Source organism: Geotrypetes seraphini, chromosome 12, assembly GCF_902459505.1.
Source record: "Geotrypetes seraphini chromosome 12, aGeoSer1.1, whole genome shotgun sequence".
Classification (NCBI taxonomy): Eukaryota; Metazoa; Chordata; class Amphibia; order Gymnophiona; family Dermophiidae; genus Geotrypetes; species Geotrypetes seraphini.
In genome coordinates this window covers 91,820,019-91,847,179 of record NC_047095.1, presented here as the reverse complement: position 1 = coordinate 91,847,179, position 27,161 = coordinate 91,820,019, and the positions used below count along the sequence as shown (strand labels likewise).

The window sequence follows — 27,161 nt, the reverse complement described above, 5'->3', positions numbered from 1 at the left end:
GTTCTATTGTCCGTTGATTCTCAGTTTTTGGAAGTCGATATGGGGACAGATTAATGCAATACTTGAATCATCATTTCCATTAACATAAGAGATAATCATATGTGGAACATTATTACATGTTAAACCCCCCACAGATCGTTTTAAAAGTTGTCTTTTTAAAATATGACCGTGATAGCTATGCAGATGATAGCATATAATTGGAAAAATTATGATTGCCTTAATTTTTCTTTTTGGTGGGCAAATTTATGCTCCACATATAGGAATGAAAAAATGAATGTGGATTTGTTAGGGTATAGTCATTTATTTAAATTGGTTTGGGGGCCCGTTGACATCTTTTGTTGCTTCAGTATAATTGATATTTGTTTCTAATTTAAAATAGTAGGTAATTGCGGAATCCACCGTTCTAGGATTTAAGGGTAAATTAGATGTACATCTCCTTATGAGTGGCATGAAGTGACATGGGTAAGGGTAAGCTAAATGCACTTCTCTTTACGAGAAGCTTAGAGCGATATGGGGACTAAAACTATGCCAGGGTACACCTGGCGGGGCCTCCGCGTGTGCAGATCGTCGGACTTGATGGACCTAGGGTCTGTTCCGGAGATGGCGCTTTTTATGTTCACATCCAGGATGGGTTTACATTATTATCTTAAATAAGGGAAGGATTTTGAAAGTATATATACAGTGGTGCCTCACACAACAAACTTAATTCGTTCCAGGAGCAAGTTTGTTATGCGAAAAGTTCGTTATGTGAAACGCGTTTTCCCATAACAATACATGTTAAAAAAAATAATTCGTTCTGCAGCATAAAATATGCTAAGATGACATAAAAAAAGATAAATTTGTCAAAATGGTGAAAATGGTGGTCTTGCTGAGGCCAAACTCTTTGACGAGGTCACACTGTTTTACCCCACATTCACTCCTTCTAATTATTTCCCGTTTCATTTCAACAGAAATCACCTTCCTGCTTTTTTTAGAAGCCATGATATATAAAAAATATTGAGTTTATCTTAAAAGGACGACTGTATACAGTGAGAGAGGGCAGTTAAGCGCAGTGACTAACGACTGCCTGCAGTGCCTGCGCGGAAGGATGCAATACATCGGCAGCTCGGGCGACTTCGTTGTGTGAAACGAAGTTCGTTGTGTGAAATGAAGTTCGTTGTGTGAAACGAAGTTCGTTGTGTGAAGTTCGTTGTGTGAAACGAAGTTCGTTGTGTGAATCAAGACATGAAGTTCGTTGTGTGCAGCGTTCGTTGTGCGAGGCGTTCGTTATGCGAGGCACCACTGTATATATTTATCGTGATTTAGTGATTATTCAATAGAAGGGTGGGGGGATAAAAAGACTGTTTATGTATATTTATAAGATATATGTGTTTTTTATGCTTTATTGTCTGCTTATTAATCTGTATATTGCACTGTTAATTTTTTTTTAACTCAATAAAATATATATATATATAAAGAGTATGGGTAGATAGGTAAAGGTGTGTAGCAGGACCAACTTAAGAGGCAAACCAGTGAAACACCAACTCAGGGCACAAAATTTAAAGCATGGCCTGGCTTTTGCCTTCTGGAGTCCAGATATTTTGCTAATTGCCAAAGCAAAATGCATGGATCCCCAACTAGACTGGCAAGACAGGTTGTGCAGCAGCAGGACATGATATGCACTTAAATGTTGCTTCTGTCACTTGTCCAGCTGGAGGCCTGGGCATTTTGACTGCAGCAATGGGCACAAAACAGACACTCAGAAAATGTTGCTCATAGAGAAAGGGCCACTCTGGGATCCAAATAAATGCATGATACGTTTGGTTAGAAAACTAGGTAAACAATGGCATTTAAGTACAAAGTGAATTTTGTGCTGTGAACCCATGGATCTGAGCCAACTCATACGACAAAGTTGACTTCAAAATAAGAATGCAAAAGCTGACTTGTGGTGCCACGACCGCTTGAACCTGCCCTAATGTGTAGATATCACATTATCCTCGACTCTAGTCAGTGTCTTTTACTCTTATAAGGTATAACAAAACATTTCAGTATTAAAAAGGATGAAGAAACTATTCATACTTTTACATAAATGATTTCCTAATGTCTAAATTGTCTTGCTTGGATCTTTACACAAAACATCAGACTTCCAAAGTGAAAAGTTGGGTAGAGAAAAATAACATAAGCATCAAAAAATTAAGGAACATCTGTTCTAAAAATAACATTATATACTTAGGTTTGCATTTTTAGTTTTTAGTACAGGAAGTTTCTCTTCATACATATGATTCTGCTTAATAAACATTTTTTTGCAACGGTATAAATTTCTCTGCAGCAGTAATTTATTAGGTTTCACAAGATCTGCATTGGTTTACATTTTTTTTGTACTGAAGAAGTGCAGGAAGCTTCTCAGCACTATTTAGGTCTAAGATCTCAAATAAAGCCAAGTCAGATCTACAGTGAGAAGTTTGGATTGGTTCTGAGAGTCCACTTTGATCTAAGACAATGTAATAATTCCATGATTACCGCATGGTATACAAGAAAAAAAATACTGTGACCTTCCTGTGGCTGCAAAAATCTTGTAAAATGTCAAAGCCACAAAAAGGCGGTATACAAGCCCCTATTTCCTTTCCCCTAAAAGCAAATTGGGCTAAAGTATTTTGATAATTTGATGTTCGTGTAAAAAGCACAGTGGATTATATAGCTGGCTTAATATAAATTAACAGTTTTCTCCAAGAACAAGCAGGATAGTAGTCCTTCCTCATAAGAGTGGTGTCTTCCAATGGGACCTGGGATGGAACAGTATAAATAAAATTTAAGTGCTTTCAAGAATAATCTAGTGAGCACGTGCAGGCATTCCCAATTCAGAGTCAATCTGCTGGCCACTTCAGTTCAGTGTTTTCCTTGATTCTTTTAAATTGTATATTTTCCCATTCCACAATAAGGTAAAAATGTTTGTAGTTTCTTTGCCATCTCTGTTGGCTCTCTCACATTTTAGAAACCCCGTTCAGGATTTCAAGTTCTAAGTGGTCTTGATTTTTGTTTCCTGTGGTCATGGCCAAAGCTCAAAATACTCGATCTTCTGCGCAAAGAGATCAACCCATTGCCGTCTCAGCCCCGATGGTCTGTCTGTGAGTTGGAACACCCTAAGTCCTGCAGAAGATTCTTCAGGACAGAACGGTGATCATGATTGCCCTGTTCGGGCTCCTGCAACCATGGTTCCCGTTCCGGCAAGGGATAGCGGTTCACCCACTTCTCCCCGCTCCCGATCAGTGCAGTTCTCATTACACAACGCGGGAACCTTACCCTCCACCACGACCTGCGTTCCTTAGCCCTGACCGCATGGATGATGAGAGGATGAACCTACCACAAGACGTGGAGCACACTCTTATGGCAGCCAGAAGACCTTCAACCAGAAAATGCTATGGGTTGAAAGGGAGAAGGTCCCGCTACCAGTGCACAGACACGCAGCGAGACCCCTATAACTGCCCCATACCGGGCATCCTGCAGTACATACTGAGCTTATCTCAGGGGGACCTAAAACCCACTTCCATCAAGGTCCACCTAAGTGCAATCACGGTATACCACGCTGGCCTAGACAGCAAACCAGTGTCGAGGCATCCAGTAATCACAAAATTTCATGAAGGGACTGTCCAATCTGCACCCACCAGCCAGACCACCACCGCACGGATGGGACCTCAACTTGGTGCCGCATCATCTCACCTCGACCCCTTCAAACCTTTGGGGGAGGCAGATCCCGTATTCCTGGCTGGGAAAACCCTGACCATCGTGTCTACCGACACACTCCCTCATGAGAACAGGGTGGTACCCAGAACCCACCCCCGATTCTTGTCGAAGGTGGCTTCAGCGTGCCTCCCGGCACTCTACATCTCCCCACAGGGAGGCACACTGCCACCTCAGCAACACCTCCTGGACTGTGTGCGGGCCCTGACTATGCAGCAGATTAGACAAGCCTCAATTGTTAGTCTCCTAAGACCAAAACAGACCAAGACTTCCGGCCACCAAACGCAGGCGCTCGCGCTGGATATAAGAGTGCATCCCCTTCACCTATAGAAAAGCGCAGCATCAACCGCAGGTGGGAGCCAATGCCCACCAGCGCAGAACCATAGCCAACACAACGGCACTTCTGCACCACACACCAATAGGGGACATCTGCGATGCAGCCACTTGGTCCTCCATGCACACCTTCACCAAGCACTACTGCCTCGACATAGCATTCCACGCTCCAAATGCATTCGGCCGAGCAGTCTTGGAAGTGGCTCTTCCTTCCCGAGAGGGACAGCAACCACTAGCACAGCCTTGACAAACACTGATCAAGTAGGGGGTTATAAATATCGACAAACACTGTTCAAGTAGGGTGTTATAGATATTGATTAAGTAGGTCTTCCAGCACTCCTTCCTAGACTGAATGTGGAATAGGCAAGTATGAATTCTCACATGCAAGTACGATTTGTCACTGTTGACCAGTTGGTTTCTCACTGTTCATTGATTGTCATTGACCAATTTCACTGTTCTGTGAGTTAAGTAGGTCTTCCAGCAATCCTGTCTAGTCTGAATGTGGAATAGGCAAGTATGAATTCTCATATGCAAGTACGAATTGTCACTATTGACCAGTTATGAATTGTCACCGTTGACCAGTTGGTTTTCTCACTGTTCATTGATTGGCATTGACCAGTTTTCGCTGTTCTGTGAGTTAAGTAGGTCTTCCAGCACTCCTGTCTAGACTGAATGTGGAATAGGCAAGTATGAATTCTCACATGCAAGTACGAATGGTCACTGCTGACCAGTTGGTTTCTCACTGTTCATTGATTGTCATTGACCAGTTCATTGTTCTGTGAGTATTATTGCTCAGTTAACACAGCACTTTATCTAAAACCTTGTTTCCACAACTTTACCTGCTTTGCCTGATTACCCTGCCCGGCTCGGCCTCCACAGCCAGGCGAGGGATGCACAAAGCGCTAAGGCGCAGGTCCAGTCGGTACATCCCTCGGCTAGGGAGTCACCCATATGTGGCTGACTCATCCTGCTTGTCCTAGGAGAAAGTGTAGTTACTTACCTGTAACATAGGTTCTCCATGGACAGCAGGATAGTCAGCCACACAACCCACCCACCTCCCCATACGGCCGACCCGGCCACAGCTAGGAACATCCTGGGGATTAGGGGGAAGCAGGGGGAAATGGGTAGGGCTCGGGCATGCCCAATGGGGCCCGGGCACTGCACGTGCTCAGAGAGAAAAAAAAAAAAAAAAATCTCTCTGAGCTATTGGAGAGCTTATCCGCAAATTGGGAGGTGTTGGGACAACACCCTTATGTGGCTGACTATCCTGCTGTCCACGGAGAACCTACGTTACAGGTAAGTAACTACACTTTTTCCACAGTCTGCGGCACAGAAGCTTTGGTATATAAATACAGATGCATGTGCAATTCCAGGCAGAGCTGAATAGCTCATTTCATCTATGAGATAAAGTGGGATTTCGTGCTAAGTCTCCAGTGGTGCAAGGCCTCTTTGTTAAGCAATTTGCAATTTTTTATTTTATTTTTTTCATTTTATACGTTACTCACATGCAACAGCAAAACAGCAGCAAGGAAAGACTGTCCCTGGCAGTAGCCAATATCTTCATCGTATACAGAATATGCCTACAAGAATAAAGAGAAAGGTTAAAGCTCTATATTATTCTCAGTTTCAATTGTGTTAGATATATAAAGGAAAAGTAGCTTCAAAGGTAGAAATGCCTTTCAGATCCTTTTTCTCTTAAAGTCAATTAGATATTGCTGTGTGAAGGGAATAAAAGACATTACTAAGAAGCATCACCCAGATCACTGCCTGTGTTCACACATCCATTCTTCAGGAAATACAAAGGCCATATAAATATTTAGACTGTGGCTCCCTAAGACGCTCCATGTTGCTTGCTTGCATCATATAATTCTAAATTGTAGAAGTCAAATGGAGTCAATATTTAAACTCAAGAGTTTAAAGAAAGAACAGCTGAACATGGTTTATTAGTGGTGGTTTAACAGTTTAACACAGCCTGACAATATAAAGATTGCAAGTTGGTTAAATTGAGATAAAGCACACTTGAGGGCTTTGTTTAACCTTTATCTCAATATATTCCACTGGTTACAGAAAAATGATTTTCTGTACTGTTAATTGCACACAGCCATTCCAATTAAAGGAAGCTGGAGCTAGAATTTGAAACAATGACCCCAAAATATTATAAAGCAACTTTGCATATATTAATTAGATAGAGACCTATTTGCAGACACTTGTCTTTCTAACATAGCAAAGGCAGTGGAACACTGTCTAGTTTGAGGGGGGCCCAGGGGCTCCGTCCCGGCCCGAGCAAAATCTTCTGGCATTGACCTCTCTCCAGCTCCCAACTCACCCACCCACCTACTCCCGATGCTGTACTTTAAATTTTCGGGCAGCTGGCACGCAGCATCAATGAGCAGGCCTGCCCCTGGAAGTAGGACGAAGGGTTCCGGGGCAGGCCTGCTCATTGACACTGCACGACGGCTGCCCAAAGATTTAAAATACAACATCGGGAGCCGGGTGGGCAAGAGGGCACCAATTTTGGGGGAGGCCCTGGCCCCTGTGGCCTCCCCCGTTCCGACGCCTATGCATAGTGATCCCTTCAGATGCTCCTGTATTGCAAAGTTGCATTATGTTTCTCCATCATGGAAAACACATTGAATTCTCTGGCACCAATATCTTGATAAAGGTGCAGATCCATGAATGAACAAACCTGATCTAACCCTGAACTACATTAGCTTATTAGTCGCGAGAACAAGTGCTACGGCCTGGATTCTGTAAACTGTGCCGTTATCAGCAGCTGCCTTAAAAACGTCCGCCAATCGTGTGTCAGTCACACAAGGGTGCTATTTACAGACTTGCAGCTACGTGAAAGGTAGGCGCCGGAAATGTACGTCGGGGTGTTCAAGGTCTACATGTCCTGCGCCTTTCACGGGAATTGCGCCTACGGAGGTGCCTTATGATGCCTTAACACCACTTCCAGCATAAACAATGCTTATAGTGGCATTAGGCGTTGTATGGCGCCTCCACAGGCGGGACAACAGGCGACCTATTTTGGAGGTGCCCTTAGGCGGCTCCATATTTTAAAACTGAGTTATGATTGGTTCTTAATCGGCACAGCCAATTAGTGCATTGATTAAACCAATTAAACTCAATTAAGTTAAGGTGGTGATAGGGTACCATTTTTAGAATTGGCCCCTATGTATGTTCCATAACCCGCGCCTAACTCTAGATGCACATTATATAATAGTACTAAGTACAGGTTTTTTTGGTGTTCTATATACAGTAGAATTAGGTCCTTTATGTGGAAGGTTTCAGCCTCAGTTCTAATGTGTGTGTTTTAGCCTATGTTCACAATAAAGAAAACCAACAAATATTTTGTGCATGCATGTTGTTAGGCATGTATAATCCCTTTCTGACCTGTGTGCACTTGTGCATGTGCACAGCTTGGAGGGAACACTGTAACGAATCTGTACTCAATGCAATTTTTTTCATGAGTTCTTCTATATCGTTTGTTCCCTCGGACCAGACAATGATCAGCCTCCGATATCAGAGATCTCAGGACAAAATTTTGAACGTGCATGGTCTTACCAAGCTTAACCCTTTATTTGGCATTGTTGCTCAGAAGCAACATGTCTCTTCTATGGCTCTTATGGGAGATCTGCATCTCCAAAGGCCTGTTACTTGGCACTGTTGCTCTCGTTCAACATCAAGTTACATAAAGCAGCCATTTCACCATCTGCCAATTAAAGGATTAATGTCCAACGTTTTTTTTTTAACCGCATCTAAATTGTATTCAGTCATATACATCTAGATTGGTGCCAGTTAAGTGTCCTATCTCAGTGCATCCTAATGCCATCTACTTCACTGCAAAAGATCTTATAATCAATGCAATGTTTTATATCCTTAGGATATAGAATGAGATCATTCCATACAGAGATGATCACATGGATGTATTGATTATTTAGTTGGTCCTTACAGCTGCTTTTGACACTCTCAACTATGCAATGCTTCCTACTTGGTTAGAGCAAATTGATTTGTCTAATGTTGTGCTAAATTGGTTTTGGTTTAGTTTTCTTCTAGAAACTATCAGGTGTGTATAAATGAACATCATTCTTCTACAAACTGCTTTTGGAGTGTCACAAGACTTGGTTTTAACACCTATTTTGTTTAATTTTTTTTTTGGCCCCTTTGACTACATTTATTTAGAACCTGGACCTTCATACACATCTTTATGCCAAAGATGTCCAGCTGGTAAGAGGACATGATTCCTGGAAAGTGTCCTTTTACGTATTTGGCATAAATATACATGAGGCAAGTCTCTTTCAATTGAAATGAACCTCCTGAGTGAGAGGGCATGGGATGAAGTTAAGAGGTGGCAGGCTCAGGAGCAATCTACGGAAAGCAGTAATCTCCGGAAATATTTTTTTTACAGAAAAGATGGTCGATGCATGGAATAGTCTCCCGGTAGAGGTGGTGGAGACAAAGACTGTGTCTAAATTCAAGAAAGTATGAGACAGGCATATAGAATCTCTTAGGGAGAAGAGGAGATAGTGGATGCTGCGGATGGGCAGACTGGATGGGTCATTTCCTTTATTTGCCACCATGTTTCTAGTTTGCAGATAAACTAGGAACTGATTTAACAATGGTTAGATGAACATAAATTATTTTAAGTATAAGGCTTTATGGGTCTTAGGTTCACTGCCTCCTTCATTTATTCCGATGGTTAGTAATCAACCCATTACAACTCGTAGAAGTACAATTCCATCTTTAGGCATAATTTGGGATGCTAGTCTGACATTTCCAACCTTTATTACAGAGGCCAACCACAAGGGCAAGGAAGCTTTGCTCCTGCCCACATACACTTCCACTAGGACCATCAGGGATACAGGTAGGTTCAGAGGGGCCCACATAGACCACAGGAAGGGTTGGGAGAAAGGTGATTCTCATGGACTGGGAGGGATGGGAAACAAAGGAGGGAGGTCTTTTTTTGGAGGCTGGGAGGGTGATTGAGGCTTCTTTAAAGGTAAAATAAAGTTATGCAGGAGCTGGCTGATATTTAGTGCCACTACTCACTTAACTACGCAGGCAGATTTAGGACAGCTTTTGAGCTGTCCTAAATTCACCTGCTTAGCAAAGCGGGTGAGGGCTCCTCCCAGACACCCCCCGCCCCCTGTATCGCTCTTGACCTGCTCATTTTTTATGAGTGGTCAGAGGCAATATTCAGTGGCATTGCCCAGTTTAGTGCCATTGAATATTGGGGGGACAGGCAGTCACAGGTGATTTTAAGCAGGCAGGAGCCTCTCCTATCCACTTAAATCACATTGAATATTGGCCACTGTTCTCTTGATAAATGGGAAGTATGTTAAGTCAGTTTTGGACAAGAATTACATCATGGGGGTTTATTCAAGGAAATCAGGTTTCTAAACAGTTGCTGTGTTTTAGCTTTTCAATGCAGTATAGGCCCCTTAAAAGTGCACACATTTACTTATTTAGAGAAAATTTAAAAATTACTTATCGAAAGTCTCTTCATTAAAGCACAACAGCAAGGAGATCTTTTTTATTGTAATGTAAAAGCAATAAACCTATAAGGATTGTGACAGTCTTACTTCAGGGCAACTCTAAGTAATTAGAGCCCAGCAGTTTACCAATGAGACTCTGAAATGGTCTCAGTCTTGAAGAATATTCTTAAAACCACAGGGCAAGCACGGGGTACTTGGTTCACAAATAGATACCAACTGTTTTCTTTTTTCCAGGCCATGTGGGCTTTTTTCCCCTTGTAATTTCTAACACTAAGCATCAAACACACACTATTTAATAGGTCACAAACTATTGAGCATCTTTCTAGAAAACAGTCAGTAGTATTAGACCAAAGCATGACTTGATACCTGTTTATCTTCATACTCAACATGAGCCTTGGAAGAACAGCTACGATTGCTGTGCAGATGCACGAACCAACATACACATTATTTAGCCAAAAGTAATGCTAGCATGTGTGCAAGGGCCTCAACAACAGTTCAAAGTACAAATTCCATGTCCACTGGCCCTGGAAGTCATCAAAATACATAGCTTGATTGAAGATACCCAAGAACTACATGTACCTAACAGCATCTGCAAATACTGTAATACTCCACTTTGATCCACAGAGAGTGTATGCTGGGACTATATCAAAAGCAATGTACCAAAGCCCCATTAATAATTTTAGATTTAATACATAAATCAGACATCATTAGTTTTCCTTTGCCTGTACATGAGTCACAGATATTTATAGTCAATCTATCTGACAACCATACTCTCAGTGAATGTCTAGTCATTTTAAAGTTACTTTCTAGTAGTTGCATAGTAATGCAAATTTCTGCATCCGCTTGCCAACTTCTTGTTATCAAGTTTGGAGCACTGAGGTCCAGCGTTTATCTCAGGGCTCATATAAGAGTTGTGTAGGTCTTGTATCCTCTGAAGCATGTAGAAAAATCTCATCTATTAAGAAGGTGTTCAAGAGAGTTGGATTACTTTTCTATATACGGTATATATCTCTATCATAGTAAAACCCTTAGCGTGCATGCGCACTTCAAACGCTGTGATCTCTGCTTCGTGATCCATGCTTCCGTGTCACACATGCGCAGTAGAAGGAGCCAGCGGCGGTTTCCCCATCGCCCTCCCTCGGCGACGCTGGCTCCTACTGCACATGCGGGAGGCACCTTAAAGCATGGACGCATGGAGGCGGTGACCACGGTGGCGACTCCCCCCTCCCACACTCACTCCATCTAACAGGACCAAGTAACGGAAGCAGGCATACCGACGCTCAGTATCCGGACAGTGGTTGGTGGTTGTTCAGGCTGGGGAGGAGGAAAAACGAGTGATTTAAGGGTAGGTGTGAGAAGGGGGCTGGAGCTGAAGCATCTCAGTGCACGAGAACGAAAGACAGACACACAGAAAGACAGTGGGCAGGGAGAGAGACAGAAGAAAGAAAGGCAGACAGACATGGGGCCAGGGAGAGAGACAGACAGACAGCGGGCCAGGGAGAGAGACAGACAAAAAGAAAAACAGACAGGGGGCAAGGGAGAGAGATAGAAAGAAAAAAAAGACAGACAGACAGGGGGCCAGGGAGAGATACAGACAGAAAGAAAGACAGACAGGGGGCCAGGGAGAGAGAGAGACAAAGGGGGCCAGGGAGAGAGACAGACAGAAAGACAGACAGACAGCGGGCTAGGGAGAGAGACAGAAAGAAAGACAGGCAGACAGCGTGCCAGGGAGATAGACAGACAGAAAAAAAGACAGACAGCGGGCAGGGAGAGAGACAGACAGACAGCGGGCCAGGGAGAGAGACAGACAGAAAAAAAGACAGACAGGAGGCCAGGGAGAGAGACAGACAGAAAGACAGACAGACAGGAGGCCAGGGAGAGAGACAGTCCAAGGGAGCCAGGGAGAGAGACAGAAAGAAAGAAAGACAGACAGACAGACAGCGGGCTAGGGAGAGAGACAGAAAGAAAGACAGGCAGACAGCGTGCCAGGGAGAGAGACAGACAGAAAAAAAGACAGACAGCAGGCAGGGAGAGAGACAGACAGTCAGGGGGCCAGGGAGACAGACAGACAGAAAGAAAGACAGACAGGGGGCCAGGGAGACAGACAGACATAAAGAAAGACAGATAGGGGGCCAGGGAGAAAGAAAGACAGACAGCGGGTCAGGGAGAGAGACAGAAAGAAAGACAGGCAGACAGCATGCCAGGGAGAGAGACAGACAGAAAGAAAGACAGACAGCGGGCAGTGAGAGAGACAGACAGACAGCGGGCCAGGGAGAGAGACAGACAGAAAGAAAGACAGACAGGCAGCGGGCCAGGGAGACAGACAGAAAGAAAGACAGACAGACAGTGGGCAGGGAGAAAGACAGACAGATAGACAGAGGGCCAGGGAAAGAGACAGAGAGAATGAAAGACAGACAAACAGTGGGAGGGAGAGAGACAGACAGAAAGAAAAATAGACAGCAGGAGGGAGAGAGATAGAAAGAAACAAAGAAAGATAGACAGCAGGAGGGAGAGAGACTGAAAGAAAGGAAGAAAGAGACAGAGGCAGGGAGAGAGACAGAAATTAAGACAGACATATATTCTAGCACCCATTAATGTAACAGGCTTAAACACTAGTATATATATACATACTAGTTTTTTAGACCGTTACATTAACGGGTGCTAGAATTACCTCCCCCCTGTCCAGCAAAACCCCTTATCTGATCCCCCTGTCTAGTAGTACCCCTTCTCCCTGCCGGGACAGACTCAAAAGGGGAGCTCCGCCTCCTTCCAGCAGTCTTGCTGAAGATTTTGATGCAGGCACGTGGTGGTCTGTTGGCGGGCTGGGCTGCTGTGTTCTGGGCCGAGGAATCTTTCCTGCGGGGATAGCGGGCACCTCATCTCTGGCCAGCGAGCTCATCATGCACATCTTCTTCTCCCAGACTGGCTGCGGGCCTCAGCCACCTGCTCATGCCAGCGCAAGCACCTCTTCCACCTCTTCTACCAAGCGTGAGCGCATCTTCCACCCGGCGTTGTGGCGCCAGCTGGGGCTCAACATGCGCGTGTCGTCTGCACCTCGATTTCCTCACGCGACAGGGCGAGCCTGCAGGTTGAGTTCACCGCCGAGAACTACCTAAGCGCAAGGTGGCAGCTGCGGTGACAGGAGGCGATGCGGAGCCCGAGGCAGATGCTGGTAGCCCCTCCTCACGCTGGCTGGATGACCTGCGCATTTCCCAGGTGCAGGTGCTGTGTGTGCTGAGCAGTCCATGAAATGTAAGGGATCTGGAGCCGGCAAGCCCGCACATCTCCTTGGGGTCTGCGAGAGAGAGATCCGTTGTAAGCGCGCATGCGTACTCCTTCTGACCACAGAACTACAGATCAGGGATCAGGGAACACAGCGGTAAGAGTGTGCATGCGCGCTTAGCATTTTATTATAGTAAATATATATATTTATTTATATTTACAGAATCATGGAGTGGCTCGGGACCCGGCAGGAAGCACAATGGTCGCATTCCTGCATTGTGCGCTGCTCTGAAACGAAAGGCAGCCATCCATCAGGAGTGCAGGATTACTGCCAGTTTTAAAATGTACCGGGGGTAGAGGGCGAGGAGTCTTCACTCCACAAGATGCACCCACTTTTCCACCCCCTATTTGGGGGTAGAAAGAGTGCATCTTATGGAGCGAAAAATACAGTACCTAATTTGCCAACCGATGTATACAATGGCTCACCACATGCTTTTCCATGTGTTCATACATTCTCCGACTCTGCCATGTAAACAACCTTATTATTATTAAAACAAGGTCATTAATATTAAAACAAGCCCTCCGATCGATGCCCTATCATCGCTAAGGCATGCACTAAATTTAGCAACGGACCCAAAATTACCTCTGTCCCTCGGCTCTCCCCACACACCACTCCCCACCTCCATACCTTATATGGAAGAAGAGAGTAGGAGGGATGCCTAAGTCCTTCCTGCCAGTAGATCCGTCTCTCCAAAATGGTGGGCCTTCCTCTTCCCGGTGCATCCTGTGATGCACTGGGAGGGGCCTAAGGCCCTGATTGGCTCAAGTGCCTAAGGTCCATCCCACAGTGGGCAACCCTTCTGCAGAGAATCTTCATGGGGGGGCTGGGGGGTAACGATCTTCACGTAAGGGGAGGGTGTCTGAATGGCCATGATCTTTGCAAAAGGGAGTTCTGGATTGATGCGATCTTTGCAGGGAGGGTAGAGGGTAGGAAGTTTGGTGGGGTCCAGGTGGCTGAGACAGGAGAGAGTGGGCCATCCCTCCTACCTCTCTTATTTGTCAATGGGCAATCGTTGAGGGGGGAGGCCAGCATGACTTTTTTTTTTTTTTTTAAATGGAGACAGGTATTGTGCGTGTGTAGCATATGCACAATACATATGCCCATTAAAAAAAATCTTCCTTCCCCAAACAGCTGAGCGGCAGGAGGCTGCTTCAGGGCTTCCCCTATTGGCTCTGCACATGTATCAGTGTCGGTTTTCCAACGACTGGTGGGGTGGGGTTACGGCAGACCTCTGCAAAACTAATTTGCTTGCAAAGTCATTGGAAAATTGATCACCGTTTTAAAATCATCCCACAGCGACCCACTCGGCTTGAGCAACCATTTTTAGTGCATCCGGGCCTGGGTCAGACCAATGGTCCATCTAGTCCAGTATCCTGCTTCCAAGTACAGCCAATGTGGGTCACACAAACTAGGCAGAATCCCAAATCTCAAATAGTAGATTTGGATTTGCACACGCATCTTGCTAAGTGCTATTCTATAAAGATGCACGTGAAAACCTTTTAGTGTGTAAGTGAAAAGGGGGTGTAACCATAGGAGGGGCAAGGATGGGACGGGGCAGTTTTATAGAATTCAGGGGATCTGAACCTAATTTACACATGAGGATTTACACCAGGTTTCATCTGGTGTAATTCCTCAAGCCCAAAGTTGGGCTTAGATCCTGGCACTACATGCTATAATGCTATTCTATAAACAGTGCCCAACTTAGAGCATCATTTTGGGGGGAGGGGGAGCAAATTTGAGTGTCCTTAGTGTCTGATTCCTAATCCCTAATGTCTGATCTAGAGGTAAGCAAAAAGTCTTTGTGACAGCTCACATTTTTGTTTTAGCTCCTAAAAGGAAGACACGACTCTTCCTGCTGTGACCTCAGATCTGACAACGTGGCATCACGAGAGGGGCAGACCACTCCGGGTGCCGGCACCTCAATCCTCATCACCCACCCCAACTCTTCAAATCTTTGTAGCAGCGAGCAGCATCTCATATCTGCTGCTTGTGCCAGCCTCAGCTATCCATCTGATGTCACTTCCTGGTCATGGGAATTCTCAGTCGTCTCTTCAGATGTAGTCTCAGACTTACTAAAAAGGCTCTCAAGGAAATCTAGCTGCTTAGCCAAATTGCTGGAACGCATTCCAGCTAGTTTTCTGTTATGGTTGACAAATCTTGTTAATCTATGCTTGGAAAAGGGTATACAGTATATCCAAAAACAATATCAGCTATTGTGTTGACCCCGATTCCTAAGTCAGGTGCAGATCTAAATAAAGTTGAAAACTTCAGACTGATTTCATATTTCATAACATGGATTTAGAACCATGCATAGTACAGAAACCTTACAGCTGGAATTAACATCAAAAGCAAAATCATATCTGAGTAAGAGTAAACAGACTGTTCTGCTGCAATTCGACATCTCCACAGCATTCGATGCAGTCAATCACCCCCTATTACTTCTGAGGTTAAATAAATGAGGAATACAAGGCACTGTGCTAAAATGATTCAGAGAATTTTTAAAGGACAGAACTTATGAAGTGAGAAGAGGCAACAAGAGGTCCCCATTCTGTGGTGTACCACAAGGCTCGCCACTGCCCCCTCACTGTTTAATGTATACTTAAGCACCCTGGGAAAGAGATTTGATATTTCCCAAATTCAGGAATTTTCTTAAGCAGATGATATTTTCTTCCTCTGTCTAGCCGAAGACTCTTTTGACAATACAACATTTGACAAAGATTATTGAAGACTTGAGTACATGGATGCAGAAGAACCTCCTCAAGCTTAATAAACTAAAGGCCAAAGTCCTCTGGTTCAGTGACTATGACTCATTACCACATAAAGACTGATCCTGAATACAGGAGAACATCATAAAATTGAGAAACCATCCAAAGTTTTGAGGGTCTTTTTAGACTCCTACCTAACCTTTGAAACCCAAATCGACTCCTTGGTGAAAAAATTCTTCTTCCAATTCTTCCAACTTTGACAAGACTAATTAGAACAGTCTTAATTCAGATTAGCTTTAGGAGACTTGTTCAGGCAGTCCTACTCCCTTACTTAGATATTGCAGCTCTCTATACACTGGCATCATGGAGAAAGATTACAAAAAGACTACAACTATTTCAGAACACGGCAGCCAGATTGATCTTTTGACTAGGTCACTTTGAGAGACCAAGCCCTCTAGTAAGGGAGCTACACTGGTTATCAATGAATAAAACTCAGTTTAAGATCACTTGTATGGTCCATAAGGCCATATATGGAGAAAACTCTCAGGGACTAACAACCAATATCAAAGTTGCTTGTTCATTCATCAACTCTAGAACACATCGCTTGAAGTTGCCTTATCTTGCACCCCAAGTCTATCGAAAAAAACTATTTGTGGCCACTTTTTAATTTCAGGGCCCCCAAAACTGGAACAAGCTACCACTATACCTTTGACATACCTCATCATACAGCCACTTCAGGAAACTGTTAAAGATGTATCTTTTCTCTCTGTCATTCTTCTAATCACCATCCAATTGTGAATCCAGATCCTTAATGTAATTGGGCTAGATCCCTGAAAGCAGCACTGAATCCTTGTTTATAAAAAAATTGTATGTTATGGTATGGTATGGTATGGTATGGACAGCTGATTGTTTGGAATGCAGTGCTGAAATTGTTCCAGAATATCCAAAAACTGGAAAAGAGACATATTTTTCTGTAATTTTTAATATAAAAGACATGTTGGAGATAGGTTGGAAACCAGAAAAATATATGGGATCCATATTGGCTTTTTCAACCGAAGGCAAAAACTGGTCTCCTTCTACAGAGCTGGGACCTGAGTGTGGGTAAAGCTAGAGTTAGTGATGGAGTGGGTGTATGGAAAAAATTCCAAACTGGGGTTCTTAACTAACTCTCCTTTTATCAAGCTGCACTGCCAAGCAGCGTGAGCTAAATGCTGAGCTGCCCATTCTTATCCAGCACAGTTTGATTTAAAAAAAAAGGGGGGGGAGGAAATCAGCCAACAGATATGCTGATGAGTTAGACAGTTTCATGGCCTAGATTAATTTTTTTAAGGCTGGACCATGTTGGTAGACTGAAAATTGATAGGCCAATATTTAGCCAGCACAGTCACTGGTACATAGGAGGAAGGGGAAATACATGGAAGGACAAGAAGCTATATTGCACTGATGGGCTACATATTACTACAGCAGGAAAAAGAAACCTTGCAGAGAAATTTAGACAATATTTTTCTAGGCATTTAAACTAGAAGGTGGGGGTGGTGTATGTACGAAGGACAATTATAGAGACCACCCCCGGCAAAAGAAAAGATGTGATAGTAGTAAAGGCTGCAACATAAGCAATATTAGCAACTAATTTCTTAGTATTGCAACGGAAAGTGAAACGACACAAAAATCCATACGAAAAAGGAGATTATCGCTGAAAAATAGCTGGAAAGCAATGACCACAAATGCTCGCAGTCTAAGCAACAAAGTTCATGATCTGCAAGCCCTGATGTTAGAGGCAGATCTAGATATTGTTGCTATCACAGAGACATGGTTCAGTGAATCACATGGATGGGATGCAAACATACTGGGATATAATCTTTTTAGGAAGGACAGAGATGGTCATAAAGGTGGAGGAGTAGCTTTCTATGTAAAGATCAATATCCAAGCGACCGAAATGCAAGGGACCTGGGGAGAGGAAGAAGCGATATGGATTGCTCTGAAAAGAGAAGATGGAACTTCTATCTACGTGGGTGTAGTCTACAGACCTCTGACTCAATCGCAGCAAATTGATAAGGATCTGATTGTGGATATCCAAAAGTTTGGAAGGAAAGAGGAGGTTCTGCTGTTGGGAGATTTCAACCTGCCGGATGCGGACTGGAATGTTCCGTCTGCGGAATCAGAAAGAAGTAGGAAAATTGTGGATGCCTTTCAAGAGGCTCTGCTCAGACAAATGGTGATGGAACCCACAAGGGAAAAAGCGATATTGGATCTGGTCCTCACAAATGGAGAGAGTATCTCTAATGTTCGAGTGGGTGCTCACCTGGGAAGTAGCGATCATCAAACGGTTTGGTTTGATATAACTACTAAAGTGGAGAGCGGCCGCACGATACTTAAAGTCCTAGATTTCAAATGTACAGACTTTAATGCAATGGGAAAGTACCTGAAGAAAGAGCTGTTAGGATGGGAGGACATAAGAGAAGTGGAAAGACAGTGGTCTAAGCTGAAAGGAGTGATAAAAATGGCTACGGACCTTTATGTGAAGAAAATCAATAAAAACAAGAGAAAAAGGAAGCCGATATGGTTCTCCAACCTAGTGGCTGAGAAAATAAAGGCGAAAGAGTTGGCGTTCATGAAATATAAAAAAAACCAAGAAGAGGAGAGCAGAAAGGACTACAGGGTGAAATTGAAAGAAGCCAAGAGAGAGATACGTTTGGCGAAGGCACAGGCGGAAGAACAAATGGCTAAAAATGTAAAAAAGGGAGATAAAAATTTTTTCAGATATATTAGTGAAAGGAGGAAGATAAAAAATGGAATTGCTAGGCTAAAAGAAGCTGGGAACAAATATGTGGAGAGTGATGAGGAGAAAGCAAATGTGCTAAACAAATACTTCTGTTCTGTGTTCACAGAAGAAAATCCTGGAGAAGGACCGAGATTGTCTGGCAAAGTTACACGGGAAAATAGAGTAGATTCTGCACCGTTCGCGGAGGAGGGTGTTTATGAGCAACTTGAAAAACTGAAGGTGGACAAAGCGATGGGACCAGACGGGATCCATCCCAGGATACTAAGGGAGCTCAGAGAGGTTCTGGCGAGTCCTATTAAAGACTTGTTCAACAAATCTCTGGAGACGGGAGTGATTCCTGGGGATTGGAGGAGAGCGGATGTGGTCCCTATTCATAAAAGTGGTCACAGGGATGAAGCAGGAAACTACAGGCCGGTGAGCCTCAGTTCAGTTGTTGGAAAAATAATGGAAGTGTTGCTGAAAGAAAGGATAGTGTACTTCCTTGAATCTAATGGGTTACAGGATCCGAGGCAACATGGCTTTACAAAAGGTAAATCGTGCCAAACGAACCTGATTGAATTTTTTGATTGGGTGACCAGAGAGCTGGATCGAGGACATATGCTAGATGTAATTTACTTGGATTTCAGCAAAGCATTTGATACAGTTCCTCAAAGGAGGCTGTTGAACAAACTTGAAGGGCTGAAGTTAGGACCCAAAGTGGTGAACTGGGTCAAAAACTGGCTGTCGGACAGACGCCAGAGGGTGGTGGTTAATGGAAGTCGCTCGAAGGAAGGAAAGGTGACTAGTGGAGTCCCTCAGGGTTCGGTGCTGGGGCCAATCCTGTTCAATATGTTTGTGAGTGACATTGCTGAAGGATTAGAAGGAAAAGTGTGCCTTTTTGCGGATGATACCAAGATTTGTAACAGAGTAGACACCAAAGAGGGAGTGGAAAATATGAAAAAGGATCTGCAAAAGTTAGAGGAATGGTCTAATGCCTGGCAACTAAAATTCAATGCAAAGAAATGCAGAGTAATGCATTTGGGGATTAATAATAGGAAGGAACCGTATATGCTGGGAGGAAAGAAGCTGATATGCACGGACGGGGAGAGGGACCTTGGGGTGATAGTGTCCGAAGATCTAAAGGCGAAAAAACAGTGTGACAAGGCAGTGGCTGCTGCCAGAAGGATTCTGGGCTGTATAAAGAGAGGCGTAGTCAGTAGAAGGAAGAAGGTGTTGATGCCCCTGTACAGGTCATTGGTGAGGCCCCACTTGGAGTATTGTGTTCAGTTTTGGAGACCGTATCTGGCGAAAGACGTAAGAAGACTTGAGGCGGTCCAAAGGAGGGCGACGAAAATGATAGGAGGCTTGCGCCAGAAGACGTATGAGGAGAGACTGGAAGCCCTGAATATGTACACCCTAGAGGAAAGGAGAGACAGGAGAGATATGATTCAGACGTTCAAATACTTGAAGGGTATTAACGTAAAACAAAATCTTTTCCAGAGAAAGGAAAATGGTAAAACCAGAGGACATAATTTGAGGTTGAGGGGTGGTAGATTCAGGGGCAATGTTAGGAAATTCTACTTTACGGAGAGGGTAGTGGATGCCTGGAATGCGCTCCCGAGAGAGGTGGTGGAGAGTGACTGAGTTCAAAGAAGCGTGGGATGAACACAGAAGATTTAGAATCAGAAAATAATATTAAATATTGAACTAGGCCAGTTACTGGGCAGACTTGCATGGTCTGTGTCTGTATATGGCCGTTTGGTGGAGGATGGGCTGGGGAGGGCTTCAGTGGCTGGGAGGGTGTAGATGGGCTGGAGTAAGTCTTAACAGAGATTTCAGCAGTTGGAACTCAAGCACAGTACCAGGTAAAGCTTTGGATTCTTGCCCAGAAATAGCTAAGAAGAAAAAGTTAAAAAAAAAAAAAATTAAATTGAATCAGGTTGGGCAGACTGGATGGACCATTCGGGTCTTTATCTGCCGTCATCTACTATGTTACTATGTTACTGTATTAATAGTAGCCCTAAAATCTTGTGATTATATTAATATACATATTCAGCTATGTTAAATGAATTACTGTGACCATGCAGTTACATATTCATCAGGTAAGAACATAAGATTTGCTGCTGCTGGGTCAGACCAGTGGTCCATCATGCCCAGCAGTCTGCTCATGCAGCGGCCCTTAGGTCAAAGACCAGTGCCCTATTTGAGCCTAGTCTTACCTGCATATGTTCTGTTCCAGTAGGAACTTATACAGCCTTTTCTTGAATCCCTGAAGGGTGCTTTCCCCTATAGCAGCCTCTGGAAGAGCGTTCCAGATTTCTACCACTCTCTGGGTGAAGAAGAACTTCCTTACGTTTGTACGGAATCTATTTCCTTCCATGCTATAAGGAAATTATTTTTAGAGTCACCTCCACCCCACCCTTAACACAAACCATAATTATATAGAAAAATTGGGCCACTTAGCATGTTAAATGGTCTGATACTAAGAGCTGGAAAATAAGTCAGCAATTTTAGATTCCAGACTGGGCATTGAATGGATTTGAAATTTCATGCCTCGAGAGTACATGATTGGCAACTGTTGGAAATCGTATGCCTGGCTTGATGGACCTTTGGTCTGTCCCAGTATGGCAATTCTTATGTTCTTAATTAGGGATTTTATTATACATGTGCCCTGAATTAATTCCTATATACTAAATATTGGAGCATATTTCCTTCCCTATAATATTTACTGCTTTAATGAGCACTATCCAAATTAATGACTTTCGAAGGGAAATCATAGGTCTGTTCATTGTCTGCCACAGAGTCGGCAGTATTTTATTTGTACATATTCTGAGTTATATTTACAAAATTAAAATGTGCCACCCACATTATAGTGGAACATTCAAAATAACAGAGCTTATCCATATGTTGTGAGCACTTACTGTTTATTGTCAGCAGTGTCTAATGACAAGATGCTTTGGAGGTTTCATGTTGTCTGTGTTTCTATGGAAACACTTCTTGGTGATCAGTAATTGTTTTACTACAGCGTGAGTCTTAAGAAGTGCTCATTGTGAATAAGCACTAAAATATACTCTATTGAATATGAGTCACCAATAGCATTCTGCAAAGGAGCTTGTAATATATATAAAATTATTCTATCGATAAAGTTTCTCTGTCCTTTATTATTCAACCAAAGGCAGCGATGCTGCCCATCCTTCACTATCTTAGCACTGAAAGCAAAACTTGCCATTCTTTGCATTCTCCGTGAAGGTTCTATACTCGCAGCAGAATATCACAATGATATAGCTTATTATGTAGCTGACGATCTTGTGATCTGAGCTTGCAGTCTTTTGATCTTGAAGAGTCTAGCATCAAGTTAAAGGACAATGAAACAATAGCCAATAACAGCACACTTTCCCATGCTTTACTGTCCTATCAACAACAGTGAGATTTTGTGCTGCTAGCTTCATATCAAGAGACTCTTACCAACCCTACAACAAATACATTTTTACTTTTATATAATAATTTTTGAAAAGTGGGGAACCAAAGAAGGCATTTGGAAGTTGCTGTTGCAGCGTTCTGCTCTAGTTATGGTTCTTTACTAGTCTCATAAGAACATAAGAAATGCCTCTGCTGGGTCAGACCCGAGGTCCATCGTACCCAGCAGTCCGCTCACGCGGTGGCCCAGCAGGTCCAGGACCTGTGCAGTAATCTTCTATCTATACCCCTCTATCCTCTTTTCCAGTAGGAATTTGTCCAATCCTTTCTTGAACCCCAGTACCGTACTCTGCCCAATCACATCCTCTGGAAGTGCATTCCAGGTGTCCACCACACTTTGGGTAAAAAAGAACTTCCTAGTATTTGTTTTGAATCTGTCTCCTATCAACTTTTCCGAGTGCCCTCTTGTTCTTTTATTATTCGAAAGTTTGAAGAATCTGTCCCTCTCTACTCTCTCTATGCCCTTCATGATCTTGTAAGTCTCCTATTCTCCAGGGAAAAGAGACCCAGCTTCTCCAATCTCTCAGCATATGACAGGTTTTCCATCCCTTTTATCAGACGCGTCGCTCTCCTCTGAACCCCCTCGACTAACGCCATATCCTTCTTAAGGTACGGCGACCAATATTGGACGCAGTACTCCAAATGCGGGCGCACCATTGCCCGATACAACGGCAGGATAACCTCTTTCGTTCTGGCTGTAATACCTTTTTTGATTATACCAAGCATTTTATTCGCTCTCTTAGCGGCCGCTGCACACTGTGCCGTCGGCTTCATTGTCATGTCCACCAATACCCCCAAGTCCCTTTCCTGGGTACTCTTATTTAATAATATCCCTCCCATTGTATAGTTGTACCTCGAGTTTCTGCTCCCCACATGTTGAACTTCATCTGCCATCTTGTCGCCCAATCTTCTAGTTTGTTCAAGTCCCTTTGCAATTCTTCACATTCCTCTGTAGTCCGAGCTCCATTAAATAGTTTAGTGTCGTCCGCAAATTTTATTATCTCGCACTTCGTCCCTGTTTCTAGATCATTTATGAAGATATTAAATAGTAACGGCCCAAGCACCGAGCCCTGCGGGACACCACTCGTGACCCTCCTCCAGTCGGAGTAGTGGCCCTTCACTCCTACCCTTTGTTTTCTACCCTCCAACCAGTTTCTGATCCATCTATGTACGTCTCCTTCCACCCCATGGTTCTTTAGTTTCTGGAGTAGACATTCATGGGGCAGCTTGTCAAAGGCTTTTTGGAAATCTAGATATATGATGTCAATGGGGTCTCCTTTGTCCATCTGTTTGTTAATCCCTTCGAAGAAGTGCAATAAGTTTGTTTGGCACGATCGTCCCTTGCAGAAACCATGCTGGCTGGCTATCAGAAGTTCGTGCTTTTCAAAATGTTGATCAATGCTTTCTTTTATCAGTGCTTCTGCCATTTTCCCAGGAACTGAAGTCAGGCTCACTGGCCTATAGTTTCCCGGATCACCTTTTGATCCCTTTTTAAAGATGGGCGTAACGTTGGCTATCTTCCAATCCTCCGGGATAAGTTGCAAATTTGCTGCAGTAGTTCCACTATCTCCTCCTTTAATTCCTTCAGAACCCTTGGATGTATGCCATCCGGACCCGGGGATTTGTCAGTTTTTAGTTTTTCTATCTGCCTGCGAACGTCCTCAATGCTCACTTCTATGAATGTTAATTTTTCTGCTTGACTTCCGTTGAAGAATTGCTCAGGTTCCGGCATGTTGGACGTGTTTTCGTTAGTAAATACAGACGAGAAGAACATGTTAAGCCTTTCTGCCACTACCTTCTCCTCCTTCACCACTCCCTTCCTGTCTCCGTCGTCTAGCGGTCCCACTTCCTCTCTAGCTGGCTGCTTCCCTTTAACATATCTGAAGAACGGTTTGAAATTTCTTGCTTCCCTGGCTAGCCTTTCTTCATACTCTCTTTTAGCTTTCCGAACCTCACGGTGACATTCTTTTTGATACTTCTTGTGCTCTTTCCAGTTCCCCTCAGATTTGTCCTTTTTCCATTTCTTGAATGAATTTTTCTTATTGCCTATCACTTCCTTCACTGTTTTGGTTATCCACGCCGGGTCTTTTGTTCGATTCTTTTTGCCCCCCTTCCTGAATCTGGGGATATACAGATTTTGCACCTCGTTCACCATGTCCCTGAAGCAAGGAAAGCAAAATTATGGGCTTAGCTTCCCAGATGCACTGAGCCATCCTGGATGGTTCAAGAAATCTTGGAATCTTGTGGAGTGAAACTGCTAGCAGACATTTTGGCATCTTGGAGTGGTCCAGATTATTCTGTGGAACAAAGTTTGGAGGGGGTATTGCTGAATCTGGTTAACCCTGTTGCTTCGCCACAACCCAAAAGTGCTTTTCCCTGCAGCGTTACCAAGCACCTGACATCAGTAGGGCAAAGTACTGGCTCTACTTCGGAGGGGACATTACAAATGGTATCTTCCCCATCCTACTAGAGGAAAGAGTGCAGTTATCGTGTGTGTGTGTAAGGTGGGGGGGGGGGGGTCCTTCTCCCTGCCTCTAGATTCATTGTTGCTTTCTGGAAGTCCTTGTAGGAAGCGCTGTTCATTTCTATATCAAAACTTTACATATTAAGCAGCTTTTACAAAGCATATCTAATTTGAAATGGTCAGATCATCAAATATATAGCAATATAATTCTATCTCAGTACCATGTACATTGACTATAAAATAATAGTACACTCAAGTGTTATCATCAGTCCAATCTGTTTATAACTTTTAAACAATATTTTCTTTTATAATTTATCTCTTTTATTTCTAAATGTGCATTCTAAACAATAATCTGTTCACTTTAGTAAGCTTTCATGTCACAAAGAAGGAAAAAGACAAGCCAAAAACATATTTTTAATTTATATTAAATATCTGCAGCACAGCCATCTTAGTTGGATCTTAGTTGGAGCAGGTTCAGGTTATGGAACCTTTAAATATATCAGCTTTCATAGTTACCTCTGATTCAGAAACAGCACAACCTGCTACTCTTTTGGAAACTTTTATCCTGGCTTCAGCTAAAGATTGTCTGTTACTTCAAATACAGAGGCAAAAAAAACTTTTTTGAACTATAAAATATATATGTATCTTGATGTCTCTAGGGAGACATCGAGGAAGAGAGGACAATTCCTACTACTACAACCAGAAGTGTTAAGAGATGGGTGCTGTTTTTTCAGTTCTCCTGTTATGCTTTGTACAATATAGGTCTTGTGAGACTGTGTTTTTTTGGATTCTACACAACTATCTGCCTTTTTATCCACCAAGGGAATGTCTGAGGATAGAGATAGGACTTAGGTCTAGGATCCAAAGGTTCAAGAATCCATATTCAACCAATGTGAACCTCCGTTCTGGTGGAGAGCAAACACCAGCCTCAACTTCAAAAGGAAGAACTTAATTAAATTAACATAACCAAAAGGATGGAGAAAAAAGATCTCGGTGCTAACAAAGCCACGCTAACAGGAACACTTTGCATAAAGTAACAGGCTCACACTAATAATAGATAATTTAAAAAAAACCTCCACCACTAGCATGAATTAGTAAACTAATACTTCCTTAAGCTCAGAAAACATCTAGCAGTTGGAAAAAAAACTCCAGTCGAGCACAGCCACTTCCCATTCATAAATTCAAACAATGTTCATAATAACTTATCTGGGAAGGAGTCCAACCAAAAAATCATATGCTGAAGATTGCTTGCTCAAGCCTCCCGACAGCATAATCCTGTTTCGCTATAATTTGCGTCTTCAGGGGAACAATTTCCTGAGCCCTTCATACACCATTCACCATTCAGATAGAGATAGACCTCATTCCCAATATGGCTGCATTAGATACCCACTAAATAAATATAGTGCTTCTTTTCACCTCTTTTTTTCCTTTATTATTTGAATAGACATTTTTTTGTTTTCCTTTATGTATTTGGATTCCTCCCTTAGTGTGGACTTGAGTTATGTAAGATTTTCCCTTTTTATTTCTGATCTGAAGAAGAAGGGGTTACCTTTGAAAGCTAATCATAAACTGCATTGTTATTCCAATATAAAAGATATTACTTTATTTCCATATATTACCCTTTTTATTAGAGAATGACAATATTCTTCTTTTTCTTTATTTAATATGACATTGCAATAAAAATAAAATTTAAAAAAAACCGGTCTTTATACTGAGAAAATGAATATCCATGCTCCTAATTATTATTGAGCCTTATACTGTAGAACTGTGCTTATATTTTGTATATTGAAACTTATTGTGACTGTCAATGTTTCTACTTATTCTCTTTCCCATTGTGTAGAAATTACTTATATAGTGCCTTTTTCCTCATGCTGAAAGAAATAAATTTCATGTCCACATGGTGATATTTCTCTCCACAGTATACAGAACTAACACCTGACTGACACATCAAGGTCTTGGAGGTATGAACGGACAAGAGAGGTGTTCCCACAGCAACTTGTCATACTTTGTAGAATGGCACTTATTCATGTATTTTATAACATACTAGTCTTTAAGCCCATAATATTAACGGGTGCTAGAATAGATGTGTGTGTCTTTCTTTCTCTCTCTCCCTGGCCGCTTTCTGTCTGTCTGTCTTTCTTTCTTTCTGTCTCTCTCTTTCCTCGGCTGTCCACCACCACCCCTTGCCTGCTCCTCCTGTCCAGCAGTAGTCCTTCTCCCTTCCTTTTACCTCTCCCGTGTCCAGCAGCACCCCTTCACTGCTCCCCCTCTCCAGCAGCAGCCCTTCTCCCTTCGTTTTACCTCCCCCCTGTCCAGCAGCACCCGTTCACTGCTCCCCCTGTCCAGCAGTAGTCCTTATCCCTTCCTTTTTCCTCCTCCGTGTCCAGAAGCACCCCTTCACTGCTCCCCCTGTCCAGCAGCAGCCCTTCTCCCTTCGTTTTACCTCCTCCCTGTCCAGCAGCACCCATTCACTGCTCCCCCTGTCCAGCAGTAGTCCTTCTCCCTTCCTTTTACCTCCCCCGTGTCCAGCAGCACTCCTTCACTGCTCCCCCTCTCCAGCAGCAGCCCTTCTCCCTTTGTTTTACCTCCCCCCTGTCCAGCAGCACCCGTTCACTGCTCCCCCTGTCCAGCAGTAGTCCTTATCCCTTCCTTTTACCTCCTCCGTGTCCAGAAGCACCCCTTCACTGCTCCCCCTGTCCAGCAGCAGCCCTTCTGCCTTCATTTTACCTCCCCCCTGTCCAGCAACACCCATTCACTGCTCCCCCTGTCCAGCAGTAGTCCTTCTCCCTTCCTTTTACCTCCCCCATGTCCAGCAGCACCTCTTCCCTGCTCCCCCTGTCCAGCAGTAGACCTTCTCCCTTCCTTTTACCTCCCCCATGTCTAGCAGCACCTCTTCTCTGTTCCTCCTGTCCAGCAGTAGGCTTCC

General features: G+C 43.4%; 1 protein-coding gene across 3 annotated transcripts in view; it reads right to left on the bottom strand.

The window, feature by feature from the left end:
• The window catches only part of RABGAP1L (RAB GTPase activating protein 1 like), a 978,589-nt gene that overhangs the window by 345,602 nt on the left and 605,826 nt on the right, over window positions 1–27,161 (bottom strand). For all 3 annotated transcript variants that reach the window (XM_033916610.1, XM_033916611.1, XM_033916612.1), the window contains exon 16: window positions 5,556–5,630. In XM_033916610.1, coding sequence (XP_033772501.1) covers window positions 5,556–5,630 — 75 coding nt within the window. The remainder of the gene's footprint in view (window positions 1–5,555; window positions 5,631–27,161) is intronic.